Genomic DNA, 20,655 nt, shown 5'->3' on the forward strand with positions numbered 1-20,655 from the left:
ACACAGACCTGCTACACAGGGCTGCACAGACAGGCACAGGTATACAGGCACATTACACAGTTCCACAACACAGACCTGCTACACAGGGCTGCACAGACAGGCACAGGTATACAGGCACATTACACAGTTCCACAACACAGACCTGCTACACAGGGCTGCACAGACAGGCACAGGTATACAGGCACATTACACAGTTCCACAACACAGACCTGCTACACGGGGCTGCACAGACAGGCACATTACACAGTTCCACAACACAGACCTGCTACACAGGGCTGCACAGACAGGCACATTACACAGTTCCACAACACAGACCTGCTACACAGGGCTGCACAGACAGGCACATTACACAGTTCCACAACACAGACCTGCTACACAGGGCTGCACAGACAGGCACATTACACAGTTCCACAACACAGACCTGCTACACAGGGCTGGACAGACAGGCACATTACACAGTTCCACAACACAGACCTGCTACACAGGGCTGCACAGACAGGCACATTACACAGTTCCACAACACAGACCTGCTACACAGGGCTGCACAGACAGGCACAGGTATACAGGCACATTACACAGTTCCACAACACAGACCTGCTACACAGGGTTGCACAGACAGGCACAGGTATACAGGCACATTACACAGTTCCACAACACAGACCTGCTACACAGGGCTGCACAGACAGGCACATTACACAGTTCCACAACACAGACCTGCTACACAGGGCTGCACAGACAGGCACATTACACAGTTCCACAACACAGACCTGCTACACAGGGCTGCACAGACAGGCACATTACACAGTTCCACAACACAGACCTGCTACACAGGGCTGCACAGACAGGCACATTACACAGTTCCACAACACAGACCTGCTACACAGGGCTGCACAGACAGGCACAGGTATACAGGCACCTTACACAGTTCCACAACACAGACCTGCTACCCAGGGCTGCACAGACAGGCACATTACACAGTTCCACAACACAGACCTGCTACACCGGGCTGCACAGACAGGCACATTACACAGTTCCACAACACAGACCTGCTGCACAGGGCTGCACAGACAGGCACAAGTATACAGGCACCTTACACATTTCCACAACACAGACCTGCTACACAGGGCTGCACAGACAGGCACAGGTATACAGGCACATTACACAGTTCCACAACACAGACCTGCTACACAGGGCTGCACAGACAGGCACATTACACAGTTCCACAACACAGACCTGCTACATAGGGCTGCACAGACAGGCACAGGTATACAGGCACCTTACACAGTTCCACAACACAGACCTGCTACACAGGGCTGCACAGACAGGCACAGGTATACAGGCACATTACACAGTTCCACAACACAGACCTGCTACACAGGGCTGCACAGACAGGCACAGGTATACAGGCACATTACACAGTTCCACAACACAGACCTGCCACACAGAGTCACACACACAGATCCCCAAGACTGGACCACAATGATGGCCCACGACACAGGCTCCCTCTCTGTCCACACCCACACAGTGTGGATAAAGTAATCAATCCCTCTTCCCCACAATTGTTGGGAGTCTGATACATGTCCCATTCAGGAGCCTCTTCTGCATGGATTGTGCTTTCAAATATCACATCATGAAGCCTTCAGCATTATCTCTTTCTGTATCTTTCTCTGTCTCTCTCTTTCTCTCTGTCATTCTGACTCTCTCTCTTTCTTCCTCTCCCACTCTCTTTACATCACGGTCTCCCTGTGTGTCCCTGTCTCATTCTCTCCTCATTGCTATCCCTCTCTCGATGTTCTAACTCTCATTGTTTTCTGATTGCAGGTGGAGCTGTGGTTTAAGGGTGAGACTGAGCTCCAGGTGCCAGAGGATCCAGTAGCCCCTCTCCCATTCCAGAGACTGAAGCAACTCAAGCAGGTATAGTTAGCACAGAAGAATGTAAGGAGTCAGGACTGGACTGGGAGCCTTCACCATTCCCCCTCCATCACCCGCTCCTTAATAACCCACCCACTCGTAAACATTGCTCAAATCCATGCCCCAGAGCCCCTGTTCACCACCCTTACCGCACTCTGTGCAACATTAGAGGAAATATTAGATGAAATATGTGAAATATTAGAGGAAATTAAGATAGAGAGGAGGTACTAGCGAGTTTAGCAGCCTTAAATGTGGCCGGATGAGATGTATCCCAGGTTGTTGAGGGAGGCAAGGGGAGAGATATCAGGGGCCCTGGCAGTAATTTTCAAATCCTCTCTGGCCACAAGTGGGGTGCCATAGGACTGGAGGACTGCTAACATTGTCCTGTTATTAAAAAAAGGGAGGAATGGATAGGCCAGGAAATTACAGGCCAGTCAGTCTAACCTCGGTGGTGGGGAAGTTACTAGGAAGAATTCGGAGGGACAGAATATATCTGCACTTGGAGAGACACGGATTAATCAGGGATATTCAGCATGAGTTTGTTAAGGGAAGGTCGTGTTTGACAAATTTGATCAAATTTTTTGAGGAGGTAACCAGGAGTGTTGATGAGGATAATGCATTTGATGTGGTCGACATAGTTTAGCAAGGCTTTTGATAAGTTACCTCATGGCAGACTGGTCAAGAAAGTAAGAGCCCATGGGATCCAAGGCAAAGTGGCACCTTGGATCCAAAATTGGCTGAGAGTCAGGAAGCAGAGGGTGATGGTAGAGGGATGTTTCTGTGACTGGAAGTCTGTTTCCAGTGGGGTTCTGCAGGGCTCGGTGCTGGGGCCCTTGCTGTTTGTGCTGCACATAAATGACTTGGAATTAAATGTAGGGGGTATGATCAAGGATTTTGCAGATGACACGAAAATTGGTCGGGTGGTAAATAGTAAGGAGGATAGCTGTAAACTACAGGAGGATATCAATGGACTGGTCAGGTGGGCAGAGCAGTGGCAAAAGGAATTCAAGCCAGAAAAGCATGAGGTAATGCACTTGGGGAGGGCTAACAAGGCAAGGGATTACACTATGATGGTAGGGACCCTGGAAAGTACTGAAGGTCAGAGGGACCTTGGTGTGCATATCCACAGATCCCTGAAGGTAGCAGGGCAGGTAGATAAGGCAGCTAAGAAGGTTACAAAGTACTTGTCTTTATTAGGTGAGGCATAGAATACAAGAGCAGGGAGGTTATGCTGGAACTGTATAAAACGCTGGTTAGGCCACAGCTGGAGTACTGTGTGCAGTTCTGGTCACCACACTATAGGAAGGATGTGATTGCACTGGAGAGGGTGCAGAGGAGATTTACCAGGATGCTGCCTGGGCTGGAGAGTCTGAGCTATGAGGAAAGATTGGATAGGCTGGGGTTGTTTTCCTTGGAGCAGTGAAGGTTGAGAGGGGACCTGATAGAGGTGTGTAAGATTATGAGGGGCATAGATAGGGTGGGTAGGAAGGCACTTTTTCCATTAGTAGAGAGGTCAATAACCAGGGGGCATAGATTTCAGGTAAGACGTAGAAGGCTAAGAGGGGAGTTGAGGAGAAATTTTTTCACCCAGAGGGTGGTGGGAGTCTGGAACTCACTGCCTGAAAGGGTGGTTGTGTCAGAAACTCCTGTAACATTTAAGAAGTATTTAGATATTCACTTGCGTTGCCAAAGCCTCCAGGGCTATGGGCCAAGCGCTGGAAAATGGGATTAGTGTGGTCAGATCTTTGATGACCAGCGTGGACATGATAGACCGAATGGCCTCCTTCTGTACTGTAAACGTCTATGAGTCTATGAGCCTAACAACAAAATACCTCAGATGCTACAAATCTGAAACAACAAAAGGAATTTCTGGAAATACTCAGCAAGCCTTCAGCCAAAATCACATTTTACACCAAAAGCCAGCATGGATTTACTCAAGGTAAATTGTGTGTAACTAACCTGATTGGGCTTGTTGATAAGATTACAGAGAGAGTTGATGAGGGCAGTGTGGTTGACATGGTGTACATGGACTTCCACAAGGTGTTTGATAAAGTGTCACAAAACAGGCTTCTTGGCAAGGTTGAAGCCCATAGAATAAAAGGACAGTGGCATGATGGGTATGAAATTGGCTGAGTGACAGGAAACAGGGAGAAGTGGTGGAAGAAAACAAAAACAGAATTACCTGGAAAAACTCAGCAGGTCTGTCAGCATCGGTGGAGAAGAAAAGAGTTGACGTTTCGAGTCCTCATGACCCTTCGACAGAACTAGGTGAATCCCAGGAAGGGTTGAAATATAAGCTGGTTTAAGGTGGTGGTGGGGGGGTGGGGGAGGCGGTGTTGGGGTGGGGGGGTGTTGGTGGTGGTGGGGGAGTGTTGGGTGGGGGGAGAGGGAGAGAATTGGAGGGGGTTGGTGTGGTTGTGGGGACAAACAAGCAGTGATAGAAGCAGATCATCAAAAGATGTCACAGACAACAGAACAAAAGAACACAGGTGTTGAAGTTGGTGATATTATCTAAACGAATGTGCTAATTAAGAATGGATGGTAGGGCACTCAAGGTATAGCTCTAGTGGGGGTGGGGGAAGCATAAAAGATTTAAAAATATTTAAAAATAATGGAAATAGGAGGGAAAAAAGAACAATCTATATAACTTATTGGAAAAAAACAAAAGGAAGGGGGAAACAGAAAGGGGGTGGGGATGGAGGAGGCAGTTCAAGACCTAAAGTTATTGAATTCAATATTCAGTCCGGAAGGCTGTAAAGTACCTAGTCGGAAGATGAGGTGTTGTTCCTCCAGTTTGCGTTGGGCCTCACTGGAACAATGCAGCAAGCCAGGGACAGACATGTGGGCAAGAGAGCAGGGTGGAGTGTTGAAATGGCAAGCGACAGGGAGGTTTGGGTCATTCTTGCGGTTTTCAGGTAATTCTGTTTTTGTTTTGGATTTCCAGCATCCGCAGTTTTTTGTTTTTATATCGGAGTGGTGAAAGGTTGTTTCTCTGACTAAGTAAAGTGTAGGACAGGATTCCCCAGTGGTCAGTACTGGGACCATAGCTTTTCCTGATATATATTAATGATCTCGACCTTGGTGTATTGGGAACAATTTCAAAATTTGCAGATGTCACAAAACTTGGAAGCATTATGAACTGTAAGGAGGATAGTGTAGAACTTCAAAAGGACGTAGACAAGTTGGTAGAATGGGTGGACAGGTGGTAGATGAAGTTCAATGCAGAGAAATGTGAAGTGATTCAGTTTGCTAGGAAGAACATGGGAGACAATATAAAATAAAGGGTACAACTCTAACGGGGGTGCAAGAGCAGAGGGACCTGGGTGTATTTGTGCATTAACCATTAAAGGTGGCAGGACAGGTTGAGAGAGGAGTTAATAAACCATAAGCTGGCTTTATTAATAGGGGCATAGAGTACAAGAGCAAGGAGGTAATGCTGTACCTACATTCTAACTTTTTGAGATTTATGTATCAGGACACCCAGATCCCTCTGTGCCACCAACTTCTCATTCTCTCTCCATTTAAATAAAATGCTTTCCTATTCTTCCTGTCAAAATGGACAAGTTCATGTTTTCCCACATTATACTCCATCTACCAATTTTTTGCCCACTAACTTAACCTATCGATGTATAAACTCTATGTCCTCTTGAAAATTTACTTTCCGACCTATCTTTGTGTCATCAGCAAATTTAGCAACTATACATTTGGTTCCTTCATCCAAATCATTGGGCAGAATTTTTCACTCGGCGTATGGGCGTGTGCTTGAGCTTTAAATCACACACGATGATGCCAGGCAAGCGTCCCGACATCATCGCGCGCTTGGTCAGTGGGTGCGCGCGGGAGTCGGAGTCACACCCACCATTAATTAAGAGGCCAGTTAAGGACCTTAAGAACACAATTGTCACCAATTTAACATTGCCCCTGCGATCTTGCATTGTCACACGGGCAAAACAGGCAGGTGGCCAGCCAACAATTTGCAAAACCTCATCCACGGGCAGGATGAAAAGGGTCAGCAGCGTTGCCAGTGTGAGTAGGGAGGGGTTTGGTAGGTAATTTGCTGCTGGTTGCTTATTGGTACTTGGCAGCTTCATCTCTGTTCAGGGCTTCAGTCTCAGCATTTCCAGGCTTCATTTCAGGACTCATTGGTGTCTCCAAGACCCCTGGAGGATTCAGACCGTGTGGACCCATCCAGGTATCGGACAGCCTTCCCTTACCCTGGTAATGGGGATTGTGGTCTCCACTGGAGGCCCCTCCTCTGAGGAGGAAGAGAGGGGCAGAAGGAAGAGGAGGGCAGGTGTCCCAATGCAGCTTCCAGGGGAGGGACCTGTGGGAGGAGAGGCGCAGGCATAAGGGGGGCAGGGCCAGCAGGTAGTCCAAGACAAGGGGGGCTGCAGAAGACGCTACATTACTACTGCCAGGGTTTACAGGCAGTGATGCAGCTACCTCGATATGTCCAAGGTGCAATGCCGAAGGAGGTTCCATCTCTCCAGGGAGACCATGACCCCCATCTGTCAGATGATAGGCCCTGAGATCAGCTCATCATGCCAGTGGCTCTGAAGGTCACAGTGGCCCTTAACTACTTCGGCTCTTTCCAGGGGTCAGTGGGGGATCTGTGTGGAGTTTCCCAACCAGCTGTCCACAGTTGTGTCAAGCTGGTGACAGAAGCTCTGTTCAGGCGGTAATGACATTTATTCATTTCCATATGGACGAGGCCAGCCAGGCTGAGTGAGCCAGAGGCTTTGCTCCGATTGCTGGGTTCCCCCGTGTCCAGGGTGCTATAGACTGTACACATGTGGCCATCAAGGCCCCAGCAGGTCAGCCGGGTGCCTTCATCAACAGGAAGGGCTTCCACTCCATGAACGTGCAGATAGTGTGTGACCACAGGATGCAGATTCTACAAGTCTGTGCAAGGTACCCAGGCAGCTCCCACGACGCCTACATCCTCAGACACTCCCAGGTGCCGGGGCTCTTCAGTGCTCCAGCCCGGCTGGATGGATGGCTGCTGGGTGACAAGGGCTATCCCCTCAGAAGGTGGCTCATGACACCTCTCCGTCACACAGAGACAGAGCAGCGGTACAATAGGAGTCATGCCTCCACAAGGGCAGTGGTTGAGAGAACCATAGGTCTTCTCAAGATGCATTTCCGATGTCTGGACCTTACAGGAGGAGCCCTACAATACCTCCCAGAGCAGGTATCACTGATAGTGGTTGTATGCCCCGCTCTCCACAATCTGGCACTGGCAAGGGGTGACCCACTGGAGGAAGAGGATCTTGACACAGCTGCACAGGCCACAGAGGATGAATCCAGTAGTGAGTTAGAACAGCAGCACAGTGAGGAGAATACTGAGGGTGTAGAGGCAGAGCTCGGTAACCTCCAGGGAGGCAGGGACACCAGGGACACCCTGATTCAACACTCCTTCAGCGAGGCTGCCAGAGATCTGCTTCCACCTCATGCCAGGGCTGCTGCCTCCATCCTGGGTGTCTGAAATGACCCTTTCCTGTGCCCCCAAGATACACTCAGTGCCTGTGCAATAAAGTCTCGAGCCCCCCACGTCCAGCATTACACACTGGCCTACCCTGCACCTACAAAACAAATGAAGCATACTCAGGCCAATAACACAACAGCAAATGTAATATAATGTTGGAACTCACAGATTATCAACAGAACAATATCTGGTATTGGCGGTCATGCCATTAAAAAAAGTAAATAAAAAGGGGAAACAAAAGATCACCTGTGATCAGTCCCTCTTGTGCTTAAGGTGCTTTAAGCTTAAGTTTATGGATGCCACGTCTCCCCTCGCTGGCACCGGCATTGAAGACAGCTGCTCACTCTGCTGTTTTATTGGCCTCAATGACCTTGGCAGTCGACCTCTGGCCAGTGGAGCCTGTGCTGGCCCTCCCTGTAGGGGGAGTGACCAGTGCCAAGGCTGGTATCTCCCCAGTCATCACAGCCTCATCAGATGCCACCATCACTGGGAGAGGGGCGGAGGAGCTGCTGTCAGCATCCAGAGCGCCCTGAGAGGAGCCCACAGAGATGGCAGGCAGCTTGTGTGCCAATGTGAGGTCACTGTGGACCTCCCTGCTCACCATTGATGGATGGGCACCAAGATGGGATACCAGGTGCCTCATCCATCTCACACACGGACACTGACCATCTGGTCGCCACATTATAGGAAGGATGTGATTGCACTGGAGGGGGTGCAGAGGAGATCCACCAGGATGTTGCCTGGGATGAAACTTTTAACTTATGAAGAGAGGTTGGATAGACTTGGGTTGTTTTCACTGGAGCAGAGAAGACTGAGGGGCGACCTGATCGAGGTGTACAAGATTATGAGGGGCATGGACAGGGTGGATAGGGAGCAGCTGTTCCCCTTAGTTGAAGGGTCAGTCACAAGGGGACACAAGTTCAAGGTGAGGGGCAACAGCAACCCATAGACTGAACCAGGCACCAGGCAAAGTATTTTCACCTTACAAACTCAAAATGAGGTTCCTCTCGCTCTGGTTACTATGAAGACAGCATTAGGCTTACCACTGCATTGATCTTACATTGCCTCTGCTCTGCACACACACAATTGCAATCCTTATACCTCATAGCACAGCTCATTGAATGTAAATCCTCATTGTGTCACCAACGTTTTCTAACACAATCACAGAATGACAGTGCAGAAGAGGCCCTTCAGCCCATCGAGTCTGCACCAACATGTGAGAAACACCTGACCTACCTACCTAATCCCATTTACCAGCACTTGGATGAGCACTTGGCACGTCATAACATTCAAGGCTATGGGCCAAGTACTTTTTAAAGGATGTGAGGCAACCCGCCTTCACCACCCTCCCAGGCAGCGCATTCCAGACCATCACCACCCTCTGGGTAAAAAGGTTTTTACATCCCCCCTGAACCTCCTGCCCCTCACTTTGAACTTATGCCCCCTTCTGACCGACCCTTCAACTAAGGGGAACAGCTGCTCCCTATCCACCCTGTCCATGCTCCTCATAATCTTGTACACCTCGATCAGGTCACCCCTCAGTCTTCTCTGCTCCAACAAAAACAATCCAAGTCTATCCAACCTCTCTTCATAACTTAAATGTTCCATCCCAGGCAACATCCTGGTGAATCTCCTCTGCACCCCCTCCAGTGCAATCACATCCTTCCTATAATGTGGCGACCAGAGGTGCACACAGTACTCCAGCTGTGGCCTCACCAAGGTTCTATACAACTCCAACATGACCTCCCTACTTTTGTAAACTATGCCTCGATTGATAAAGGCAAGTGTCCCATATGCCTTTTTCACCACCCCACTAACATGCACGTCCGTCTTCAGAGATCTATGGACACACACGCCAAGGTCCCTTTGTTCCTCAGAACTTCCTAGTGCTATGCCATTCATTGAATACTTTATTGTCAAATTATTCCTTCCAAAGTGTATCACCTCACACTTTTCAGTGTTAAATTCCATCTGCCACTTATCTGCCCATTTGACCATCCCGTCTATATCTTCCTGTAGTCCAAGACACTCAACCTCATTGTTAACTACCCGGCCAATCTTTATGTCATCCGCAAACTTACTAATCCTACCCCCCACAAAGTCATCTATGTCATTTATATAAATGACGAATAATAGGGGACCCAGCACAGCTCCCTGTGGTACGCCACTGGACACTGGCTTACAGTCACTAAAGCATCCTTCTGTCATCATCCTCTGTCTCCTACAACTAAGCCAATTTTGAATCCACCTTATCAAATTACCCTGTATCCCATGTGCATTTGCCTTCTTTATAAGTCTCCCATGTGGGACCTTGTCAAAGGCCTTGCTGAAATCCATATAAACTACATCAACTGCACTATCCTCAACTACACACCTGGTCACCTCCTCAAAACATTCAATCAAATTTGTTAGGCATGACTTCCCTCTGACAAAGCCATGCTGACTATCCCTGATCAATTGCCTCTCCAATTGGAGATAGATTCTCTCCTTCAGAAATTTCTCCAAGTTTCCCCACCACTGACGTGAGACTCACTGGTCTGTAGTTCCCAGCTTATCTCTACAACCCTTCTTAAATAGCGGAACCACATTAGCTGTTCTCCAGTCCTCTGGCACCTCCCCCGTAGCCAGAGAGGAATTAAAAATTCGGGTCAGAGCCCCTGCGATCTCCTCCCTTGCCTCCCTCAGCAGTCTGGGACACAAATCATTCAGACCTGGAGATTTATCCACTTTTGGCCAACACCTCCAATACCTTGTCACTCCCTGTATCAATTTGCTAAAGAACCTCACAGTCTCTCTCCCCGAGTTCGATACTTTCATCCTCATTCTCTTGGGTGAAGACGGATGTGAAGAATTCATTCAACACTCTAGCAATGTCCTCTGGCTCCACCCATAGATTGCCCCCTTGGTCCCATATGGGCCCTACTCTTCCCTGGTTATCCTCTTCTCATTGATATACTTATAGAATATCTTGGGATTTTCCCTACTTTTACCAGCCAGAGCTTTCTCATATCCCCTCTTTGCTCTCTTAATTGCTTTCTTAAGCTCCACCCTGCACTGTCAAGACTCCACTAATGCCTCTGCTGATTTGCTTCCCTTGTACCTACTAAAAGCCTCTCTTTTCCTTCTCATCGTAAGCTGAATATCTCTGGTCATCCATGGTTCTCTGGGCTTGTTGCTCCTTCCTATCATCCTAGAGGGAACATGTTGAGCCTGTACCCTCCCCATTTCCTTTTTGAATACCCTCCACTGTTCCTCTGTAGATTTCCCCACAAGTAACTGTTCCCAGTCTACCTTGGCTAGATCCTGTCTTACTTTACTAAATTCCACTCTCCCCCAATCCAAAACACTTTTTTTACAACTTGTCGATTTCTTTGTCCATAACAAGCTTAAACTGTACCATGTTGTGGTCGCTATCACTAAAATGCTCCCCCACCACCCCCTCAGCCACCTGTCTGGCTTCATTCCCCAGAATTAGGTCCAGCAATGCACCATCTCTTGTTGGACCCTTTACATATTGACCTAAAAAGTTCTCCTGTTCACATTTCAAGAAATCCACTCCATCCAAGCCCTTAACACTATGTCTATCCCAATTAATGTTGGGAAAGTTGGAATCACTAAATATAATTACCCTATTTTTATTGTTTTTACACACCTCTACAAATTGTGCACATATTGGCTCCTCAATTTCCCACTGACTATCTGGGGGTCTATAATAAACACCTAACAATGTGGTTGCATCTTTTTTATTCCTAATCTCTCCCCACAAAGCTTCATTCGATGCCCCCTCCAAGATATCATCTCTCCTTACTGAAGTAACTGACTCCTTAACTAATAATGCAATGCCTTCTCCTCTTTTACCCCCTCCCCTGTCTTGCCTGAAGGTTCTATATTCCGGAATGTTGAGCTGCCAATCCTGCCCCTCCCTCAACTACGTCTCAGTGATGGCTACTATATCACAATTCCACATGTCAATCCTCACCCTTAACTCATCCGTTTTACCTGTAATACTCCTGGCATTAAAGTAGAGGCCATCTAGCCTTGCCTTACTCCCTTGAAGCTTATTGTAGCTGTACTCCCTCTGACTTGATTGTTTTACTGCATTATGATGTGTCCCTATTCTGCTAACATTCTTTGTCCCTTCCCCCTACCGAATTAGTTTAAACCCCTCCCAACAGCACTAGCAAACATGGCCACAAGGGTGTTAGTCCCGCTCTGGTTCAGATGTAGACCACCTCGCTTGTACAGGTCCCAACTTCCCCAGAAACAGTCCCAGTGATCCAGGAAACTAAAACCTCCCCTCCTGCACCAACTCTTAAGCCTAACAATAAAACCCTTTTCATAATACCAATCTTATTAGTTATAGCATCATATTCCTCGGTCTCTGCTAGCTAGGTGTCAGATTTCACTCGCCTTCTTGAATGCTCTGTCCAAAAAATCCAAATGCACTCTACCTCTCTTACATCTCAAAATGAGTACACATCAAAGCATCTGGACTAGCTGGCTTTAATCTAAGTAAGACACCCACAAACTAAACCTCTATTTAAAAAGAAGAATATTTTCCAATAATATTATATACATTACTAACTTCATGACAGGAGAGGCAATCAAGAGGTGAAAACACTGTGAGTAGAGAGGTTATTGGGAGATTGAAAACATCATGAGAGGAGAGACAGTCGAGAGATTGAAAACAGCACGAGAGGAGAGACAGTCGGGTGATTGAAAACAGAGGGGAGGAGGAAGAGTGGAAGAGCTATAGCAGTATGGGGTTCCATTGTTAGGGGAATATTCAGGGGCCTCCGCAGCCATAGACGTGACTCCAGGATGGTGTGTAGCCTCCCTGTTGCCAGTGTCAAGGATGCCACACAGCAGCTGCTGGGCATTCTTTTTGTGGAGGGTGAACAGCCCGAGGTCGTGGTCAACACTGGGGCCAACGACATAGGTAGGGAAAGGGATGAGGCCCTGAAAGCAAATCTTAGGGATTTAGGAAGGGAATTAAAAAGCAGGATGTCAAGAGCAGTGATCTCAGGATTACTCCCAGTGCTACATGCTAGTGAGCATAAGAATAGGAAAATTGAGCAGATCAGTACGTGACTGGAGAAATGGCGTAGGACAGAGGGCTTTAGATTTCTGACTCATTGGGACTGGTTCTGGAGCAGGTGGGACCTGTACAAGAAGAACAGGTTACACATTAACAGGGCTGGAACTAATGTCCTCGCAAGGATGTTTGCTAGTGCTGTTGGGGAGAGTTTAAACTAGATTGGCAGGGGGATGGGAACCTGGGGGGAAATTCAGAGTGCAGAGGAGAAAAACTGGCAGTGGGAAGTAGAGAAGTACTAACTGATAAGGAGGATATCTCAAGGTAGATAGAATACTTGGAGAGTTTGATGGAATTAGAGTAGGCTATAGTAAGTCAAGAAATGTCCCCCCTCAGCTGATGAATCAGTGCTTCCTCCATGTTAAACACCACTTGGTGGAAGCACTGAGGGTGGCGAAGGGTGCAGAATGTACTCTGGGTGGGGGACTTCAATGTCCATCACCAAGAGTGGCTCAATAGCACCACTACAGACTGGGCTGGCTGAGTCCTAAATGACATAGCTTCTGGACTTGGTCTGCGGCAGGTGGTGAGGGAACCAACAAGAGGGAAAAACATACTTGACCTCATCCTCACCAACTTGCTTGCTGCTGGTGCATCTGTCCATCACTACATTTAAAAAGTATTTAGATGAGCACTTGAAATGCCATAACATACAGGGCTATGGGCCAAGTGCTGCAAAATGGAATTAGAATAGATAGGTGCTTGATGGCCAGCATGGACATGATGGGCTGAAAGGCCTGTTTCTGTGCTGTATAACTCTATGACTCTATTGTATCAGTAGGAGTGACCACTGCACAATCACTGTGGAGATAAAGTCCCACCTTCACATTGAGGATACCCTCCATCATGTTGTGTGGCACTACCACTGTGCTAAATGGGATAGATTTCAAACAGATCTAGCAATTCAAGACTGGGCATCCATGAGGTGCTGTGGGCCATCAGCAGCAGCAGAATTGTACTCAAACACAATCTGTAACCTCATAGCCCAGCATATCCCCCACTCTACCATTACCATCAAGCCAGCGGATCAACCCTGGTTCAATGAAGAGTGCAGGAGGGCATGCCAGGAGCAGCAGCAGGCATACCTAAAAATGAGCTACAACACAGGGCCACTTGCGTGCCAAACAGTATAAGCAGCAAGTGGTAGACAGAGTTAAGCAATTCCATAACAAACGGATCAGATCTAAGCTCTGCAGTCCTGCCACATCCAGTCGTGTTTCGTGGTGGACAATTAAACAACTCACTGGAGGAGGAGGCTCCACAAATATCCCCATCCTCAATGATGGGGGAGCCCAGCACATCAGTGCAAAAGATAAGGCTGAAGCATTTGCTACAATCTGCAGCCAGAAGTGCTGAGTGGATAAAGCAAGAAACAGCTGAAGGCACTGGACACTGCAAAGGCTATGGGCCCTGACAATATTCCAGCAATAGTACTGAAGACTTGTGCTCCAGAACTTGCCACGTCCCTAGCCAAGCTGTTCCAGTACAGCTACAAGACTGGCATCTACCGGGCTATGTGGAAAATTACCCAGGTATGTCCTGTACACAAAAAGCAGGACAAATCCAACTCAGCCAACTATCATCCCATCAGTCTACTCCAGATCATCAATAAAGTAATGAAAGGGGTCATCTACAGTATTATCAAATGGCACTTGCTTAGCAATAACCTGCCCACCGATGCTCAGTTTGGTTTCCAGCAAGGTCACTCAGCTCCTGACTTCAATACAGCCTTGGTTCAAACATGGACAAAAGAGCTGAACACCTGAGGTGAGGTGAGAGTGACTGCCCTTGACATCAAGGCAGCATTTGACCGAGTGTGGCATCAAGGAGCCCTAGCAAAACTGGAGTCAATGGGAATCAGGAGGGAAACTCTCCACTGGTTGGAGTCATACCTAGCACAAAGGAAAATGGCTGTAGTTGTTGGAGGTCAATCATCTCAGCTCCAGGACATCACTGCAGGAGTTCCTCAGGGTAGTGTTCTCGGCCCAACCATCTTCAGCTGCTTCATCAATGACCTTCCTTCCATCATAAGGTCAGAAGTGGGGATGTTCACTGATGATTGCACCAACTAGTGGAAGGGATGTTGAGAAACAAATTTCCAAAGAATTTACAGAGAGGCTTAAGAATTATAGAGTAATTATAATGTGTAACTTCAATTATCCAAATATAGACTTGGATAGGAATAGTGCAAAAGGACAAGAGGGGTGAGAGTTCCTGAAACGTGTTCAGGATAATTTTCTGCAGCACTGTTTCTGGTCCAATGTGAGGGCAGGCACTGTTGGACCTGGTTGTGGGGAATGATCCAAGTGGGACTGCATTTAGGAGACTGTGACCATTGTATCATCAGGTTCCGTTTGGCCATGGAAAAGGACACGGAACAACCCAGAGCAGGGATAATTAATTGGGGGAAAGCCAACATGGATGGGATGAAACTGTATCTGAATCGAGTGAGTTGGAATCAAATGGTGGTTGAACAATGGGCTTCTTTCAATGCAGGCAATGCCAAGATATATTTCCTTAAAGGGGAAAGGTAGGACAAATAAATCCAAACCACCTTGGATAGCGATTGTTAGAATCATATCTCTGAAGAGTGAAGTTTTCTTTTAGAAAGTGGGAGGATTTGGCATGATCTGGACATCTGGGTGCTAACCTGGGATTTTTTTTTTTAAAAGGTCATAAATTCACCTTGGAACTGTTAACAAGCAGGCTTCTTCCAAGAGATCCCCTGCCTTATATGGTACTTGAGAAGGAGTTGTTTGTTTGTTTGTGTTGAACTACAAAGCTCTTCAATTAATGAAAATCTGGGAGACAAAAAGGCAAGCACATGGGAGAGAGGAAAACTTAAGCTGTGAACCTGCTTGTTTTGAAAGCAGCCTTGTTGAAGAATAGGCTGAGGAAAGAAGGCTGCCTTGACTGGCTCCCTCTCTTTATCTTGCCTGAAATTGTGTGTGGCCAACAACCTGTTGCCAGAAAACCTTCATCTGAGTGTAACTAGTCTGCATTTGGAGCTGTAAAGTGAGACCAGTTGGTGAGAACTTCCAGGCATCTTACGGGACCAGGAGCCTGTCTGTACACAAGAGAACTCCAGGTCCACAGTCTGATCATTTGCACACTCCTGCAATCCTGGCCGTAACACGAGAGAGATGAAAGAGAGAGATGAAGGTGAAAAGGAAGAAGTGTGATTACACTAGATGTCAGGTAGAAAATACAATGGAGAATCATGCTGGATATAGAAGAAACTAATAAGAAAAGCAAGGAGAGTGTATGAAAAGAGGCTGGCAGCGAACATAAGAGGGAATCCCAAGGTCTTCTATAAGCATGTAAATAATAAAAGGGTGGTAAAAGAAAGAGGAGGACTGATTCTGGACAAAAAGAGGATGTGTGTGTGGAGGCTGGAGAAATAGCAGAGGTGTTGAAGGAGTACTTTGCATCTGTCTTTACAAATGAAGAAGATGCCACCCAGGCTGAGGTGAAAGAGGAGGTAACTGGTCCATTAGAAGAATTTACAATTGAGAGGTGGTGTTGGAAAGTTTATCTTTACTTACAATAGATAAGGTACCAGGACTGGATAAGATGCATCCAAGGGTACTGAGGCAAGTGAAGAGTGGAAATTGCAGAGGTACTAGTGATAATCTTCCCGTCTTCCTTAGACACAGGGAGGGAGGTGCCAGAGGAGTGGAGAATTGTGAATGTTACATCCTTGTTCAAAAAATGGGTACAAGGATAAAGCTGATAACTACAGACCAGTCAGTTTGACCTCAGTGGTAGGGAAACTTCTGGAAACTATAGCCAGAAGTTTTCACTCAATGGGCGCATGCCTAACCTAAATGAGTGTAAAATAACGTGTGATGATGTTGGGTGAGATACTGACCTAATTGTGCACTCACACGATATTTCAGTCGGCGGGCATGCTCAGGAGTCAGCATTGCGCCCGCTGATAATTAAAAGGTCCATTAAGGCCATTAAAGTAATAATTAAGTTCAATTTTCTGCTGCCTGTGGCCTTTGGATTTTTTAGGAGACCTCACCCACGGGCTGGATGAGGTTTCCAACAGCAAATAAAAATTAAATAAAGATGTTTAAATTTCATTAATAACATGCCAACACATGACTCAGACACATTCTCATCCCTTCACAGTTGGTTTTCCCACAATTAATTATCCCTTGTAATGGACTTGATTTTCCAGACAGGTTTTTCAGTAGAAACAGCGAACTTTATTTACAAGCTGCAGCAGCAGTTACAGGCTTCCAACACGCTCCACAACTAAAAGAAGAATCCCACTCTAAGGTTCCCTGTGCTGAAAGACCCTGGTCCAGCAGAAGGTGAAGATGCACGTAGACCTGCACTCCATCGTGGGAGCCTCGGGTGAGTTCCTGCAGTGGCGATGTGAGAGGGAAACGAGGAACATCAGTGTCCCTCCAGGTGCTCCTTCCCCTCAAGGAGTCAGGCTGTGGCCCTTGGGTACCTGAAGGGAGGAGGAACAGCAGCTGGACACCCCTGGGTCATCCACTCAGGAATCTCAGAGGCTGTCCTCTCCCTCCAAGTCCCCTTTGCCTGTGACCCCCTCAACCTCATCCCCTGTCACTGCAGAGGGAGCAGTTGGCCAATGGCTGATTATGGAGGGAAGTGTGTGTGTGGCAGGGCCTTTCAGAGCCTCATGCAAGCACCCTCCCAAGCACGTGGATACTTCACGTTTCATACTCACCTCAATGCCCTGAGCATTATAATGCTGCCTGCTGGGGTTCAGTTGTCCCTCTGGGCTGACCTGCACCTCCGCCCACCCACTGACCACACTCCCATGCAGCACCTGATCTCGCCCACCACAACTCTCGCCTCACTTTCCATTTAGACAGGGTGGTAGTGGTTCACTTTTTCATTTGCTCCTCGATCTTTTCCCCCCACCCACCCTGAATCACCCATTTCCTTTCCCCCATCACTGCTGACCCCAGTTGCATCACTTTCTACCTCCCCTCCGTGACCTACCAGCTACAACACTTTTCCTTCAATGATGTCCAGGCGAACGTGCGAGTTCCCTTCCCTCCCAAAAATCCCACCCCATCCACATCAACCTTCCCAACCTCCTTCCCAGCCTCAGGGATTGCATCTGTCCCTGAGTCCTCACCATCCACCCTCACTGTCCCTTCTACCAATACCATCGAACCCTCACCCTCCCACCTTACTGCCTCACGCTGCCCCCTCTCATTATCACCATCCCCTCACACCACACCCATCCTCAGTTCACTCCCCATGAAGCAGTCATGGACCCTTCAGAGCCTTGCATTCCCACCCCCGCCCCTTCCGGACCACTTCCCCACTTGGAACCCCTTCCCCTCTTGGAATATCTTCCACCTCTCCCTCCCCGTACTCCGTCCACACCCCCCTTAGTCCTCCCCTCCCCCATGCTCCCCCTCTGCTTAGTCCTTCCTCCTTCCTGACACGTTCAGACACCCTTACTTCTCCCTCCAACCTTACTCTTTCCCCATCCCCGACTCCTTCCTCCACCCTTATTCTTCCTCCCTCTCCCCTCTACACTCCTTCCTCCCCCTGGTCTCCCTCCCCTCTCCACACTCCCAGACTTCTCTCTCTGCACTCCTTGCCACCTCTGAAAACCTCCCCTTACACCTTCCACCCCCTTACACATCCCGTCCCAGTTGCTGTTCTGTCCCTTGTTAGCCCCTCCTCCCGCATAAACCCTCCCCCAACCTCCCCCCTCCTGACACCTTCATTCCCCGCAAACCTCATCCCCAGCCCCCGACACATTCATTCCCTCCTCCTCCCAACCTTCCCAAACACCATCATTTCCCCCCCTCCCAGCTTCAACCTAAGCCACATACCTTCATCTCCCAGTTGATCCTAGACCTTCCTCTCCCACCCCCCTCGACCATCATCCATTGTGAGCAGACCCTCAACCGTGACTTTCCAGCTTCTGTGAGCTGCTTCGCAGCACAGCCACGGCCATGAGAACCCACCAGCATGTCATGGCCGTTCCTTCAGGATCCCATTGCTGCCAGACTGCTGCAGCTTCTGCTCCTCGGATGTCCGCGACATGAGCACAGCCCTGTCAGTAAGTCCTGACTTCCGCACATCACAGTTGTCAAGTCGCGTTCTGCACTGGCACGCAATCATGTAGAGGTGGGCGGACGGTCCAGTGGGCGGGGGATGAGTCTGGCGGGCTGGCCTTATAATCAGATGCAGATGTATTACAATGAGATTCCCAAGGTCTGATGGCAGGAAAGGCAGCCCACCATCGACAGGCTGAGTGGACGATCACAACATCATGAAAGCGATTTCTGGCCTTCTTGCCATATTGTCTGCTGACTCCACCGAGCACAGCCAAGGCCAGCAGTCATGGACAACTCTGTTCTGAGGCTCCTTAGGAATGGGAGGGCTTTAGAGATGATAAAGAAAAGATTCACGAGAATGTTTCTGGGAATAAGAAACTTGGGTTACATGGATAAATTGGAGAAGCTGAGCTATTCTCCTTAGAGAAGAGAAGGTTGAACGGATCACAATGAATATACCTGCAGAGGTGTTCAAAATCATCAGGGGCCTGGACAGAATAGATAAACAGAAACCATTCCTATTGGTGGAAGGATCAGGAACCAGAGGGCACAGATTTAAGATAAGTAGCAACAAAACCCAAAAGTGACATGAGGAAAAGTTTTGTCACACAGCAAGTAGTTAGGATCTGGAATGGGCTGCCTGAGAGTATGGTGGAGACAGGATCAATTGAGTGGTTAGGAACTGGAATACAGTCTGAGAGTGTGGTGGAGACAGGGTCAATCGAGTGGTTAGGATCAGGAATGCACTATCTGAGAGTGTGGGGGAGACAGCATCAGCTGGGTGTTTAGTGTCTGGAATGCACTGACTGAGTGCGTGTTGGAGACAGGGTGAATTGAGTGGTTAGGATCTGGAATGCACCATCTGAGAGTGTGGTGGAGACAGGGTCAATCGAGTGGTTAGGATCTGGAATGCACTGTCTGAGAGTGTGGGGGAGACAGCATCAGCTGGGTGTTTAGTGTCTGGAATGCACTGACTGAGTGCGTGTTGGAGACAGGGTGAATTGAGTGGTTAGGATCTGGAATGCACTGTCTGGAGACAGGGTCAATCGAGGCTTTCAAAGGGAATTGGATCATTATATGAAAAGGAAAAATTTGCAGGGCTCCAGGAAAAGGGAGAGCAATGGGATCAGTGAGTTGCTCTTGAAGAGAGGTGACACCAACATGAACGGCCAAATGGCTTCCTATTCTGCGGTGACCATTTCTGAATCTACGATTCTAATAAATGACTCATGAAGCGCGATTTTTCAGGAGCAATAATTACAACTGTCATCAAATTGAAGGGCATTACATTACGGAGGGATCCCAGAAACAAGAGCTGTGAGCAGCATCATTATAAAACCTGGAGAAGATGGAAATACACAGCAAGTCTGACAGCAACTGTGGAGAGAAACAGAGTCAACAGTTCAGCCCTTGGCCTTTCTTCATAATGGTGATTTTACTGGGCTAGTAATCCAGCGGCCTGGACTAATGCTGGGCCAGTAATCCAGCATCCCGGACTAATGCTGGGTCAGTAATCCAGCGGCCCGGACTAATGCTGGGCCAGTAATCCAGCATCCCGGACTAATGCTGGGCCAGTAATCCAGCCGCCCGGACTAATGCTGGGCCAGTAATCCAGCATCCCAGACTAATGCTGGGCCAGTAATCCAGCATCCCAGGCTAATGCTGGGCCAGTAATCCAGCGGCCCGGACTAATGCTGGGCCAGTAATCCAGCGGCCCGGACTAATGCTGGGCCAGTAATCCAGCATCCCAGACTAATGCTGGGCCAGTAATCCAGCATCCCGGACTAATGCTGGGCCAGTAATCCAGCATCCCGGACTAATGCTGGGCCAGTAATCCAGCATCCCGGACTAATGCTGGGCCAGTAATCCAGCATCCCGGACTAATTCTGGGCCAGTAATCCAGCATCCCGGACTAATGCTAGGCTAGTTATCCAGCATCCCGGATTAATGCTGGGCCAGTAATCCAGCATCCCAGACTAATGCTGGGCCAGTAATCCAGCCGCCCGGACTAATACCGGGCTAGTAATCCAGCGGCCTGGACTAATGCTGGGCCAGTAATCCAGCATCCCGGACTAATGCTGGGCCAGAAATCCAGCATCCCA

The 20,655-nt window shown here is 48.3% G+C and overlaps 1 protein-coding gene across 1 annotated transcript in view; it reads left to right on the forward strand.

The window, feature by feature from the left end:
- The window catches only part of spef2 (sperm flagellar 2), a 375,455-nt gene that overhangs the window by 341,215 nt on the left and 13,585 nt on the right, over positions 1 to 20,655 (forward strand). The window contains exon 38 of the mRNA XM_041185381.1: positions 1,822 to 1,914. Coding sequence (XP_041041315.1) covers positions 1,822 to 1,914 — 93 coding nt within the window. The remainder of the gene's footprint in view (positions 1 to 1,821; positions 1,915 to 20,655) is intronic.

This window comes from Carcharodon carcharias, chromosome 4 (assembly GCF_017639515.1).
Source record: "Carcharodon carcharias isolate sCarCar2 chromosome 4, sCarCar2.pri, whole genome shotgun sequence".
Taxonomy (NCBI): Eukaryota; Metazoa; Chordata; class Chondrichthyes; order Lamniformes; family Lamnidae; genus Carcharodon; species Carcharodon carcharias.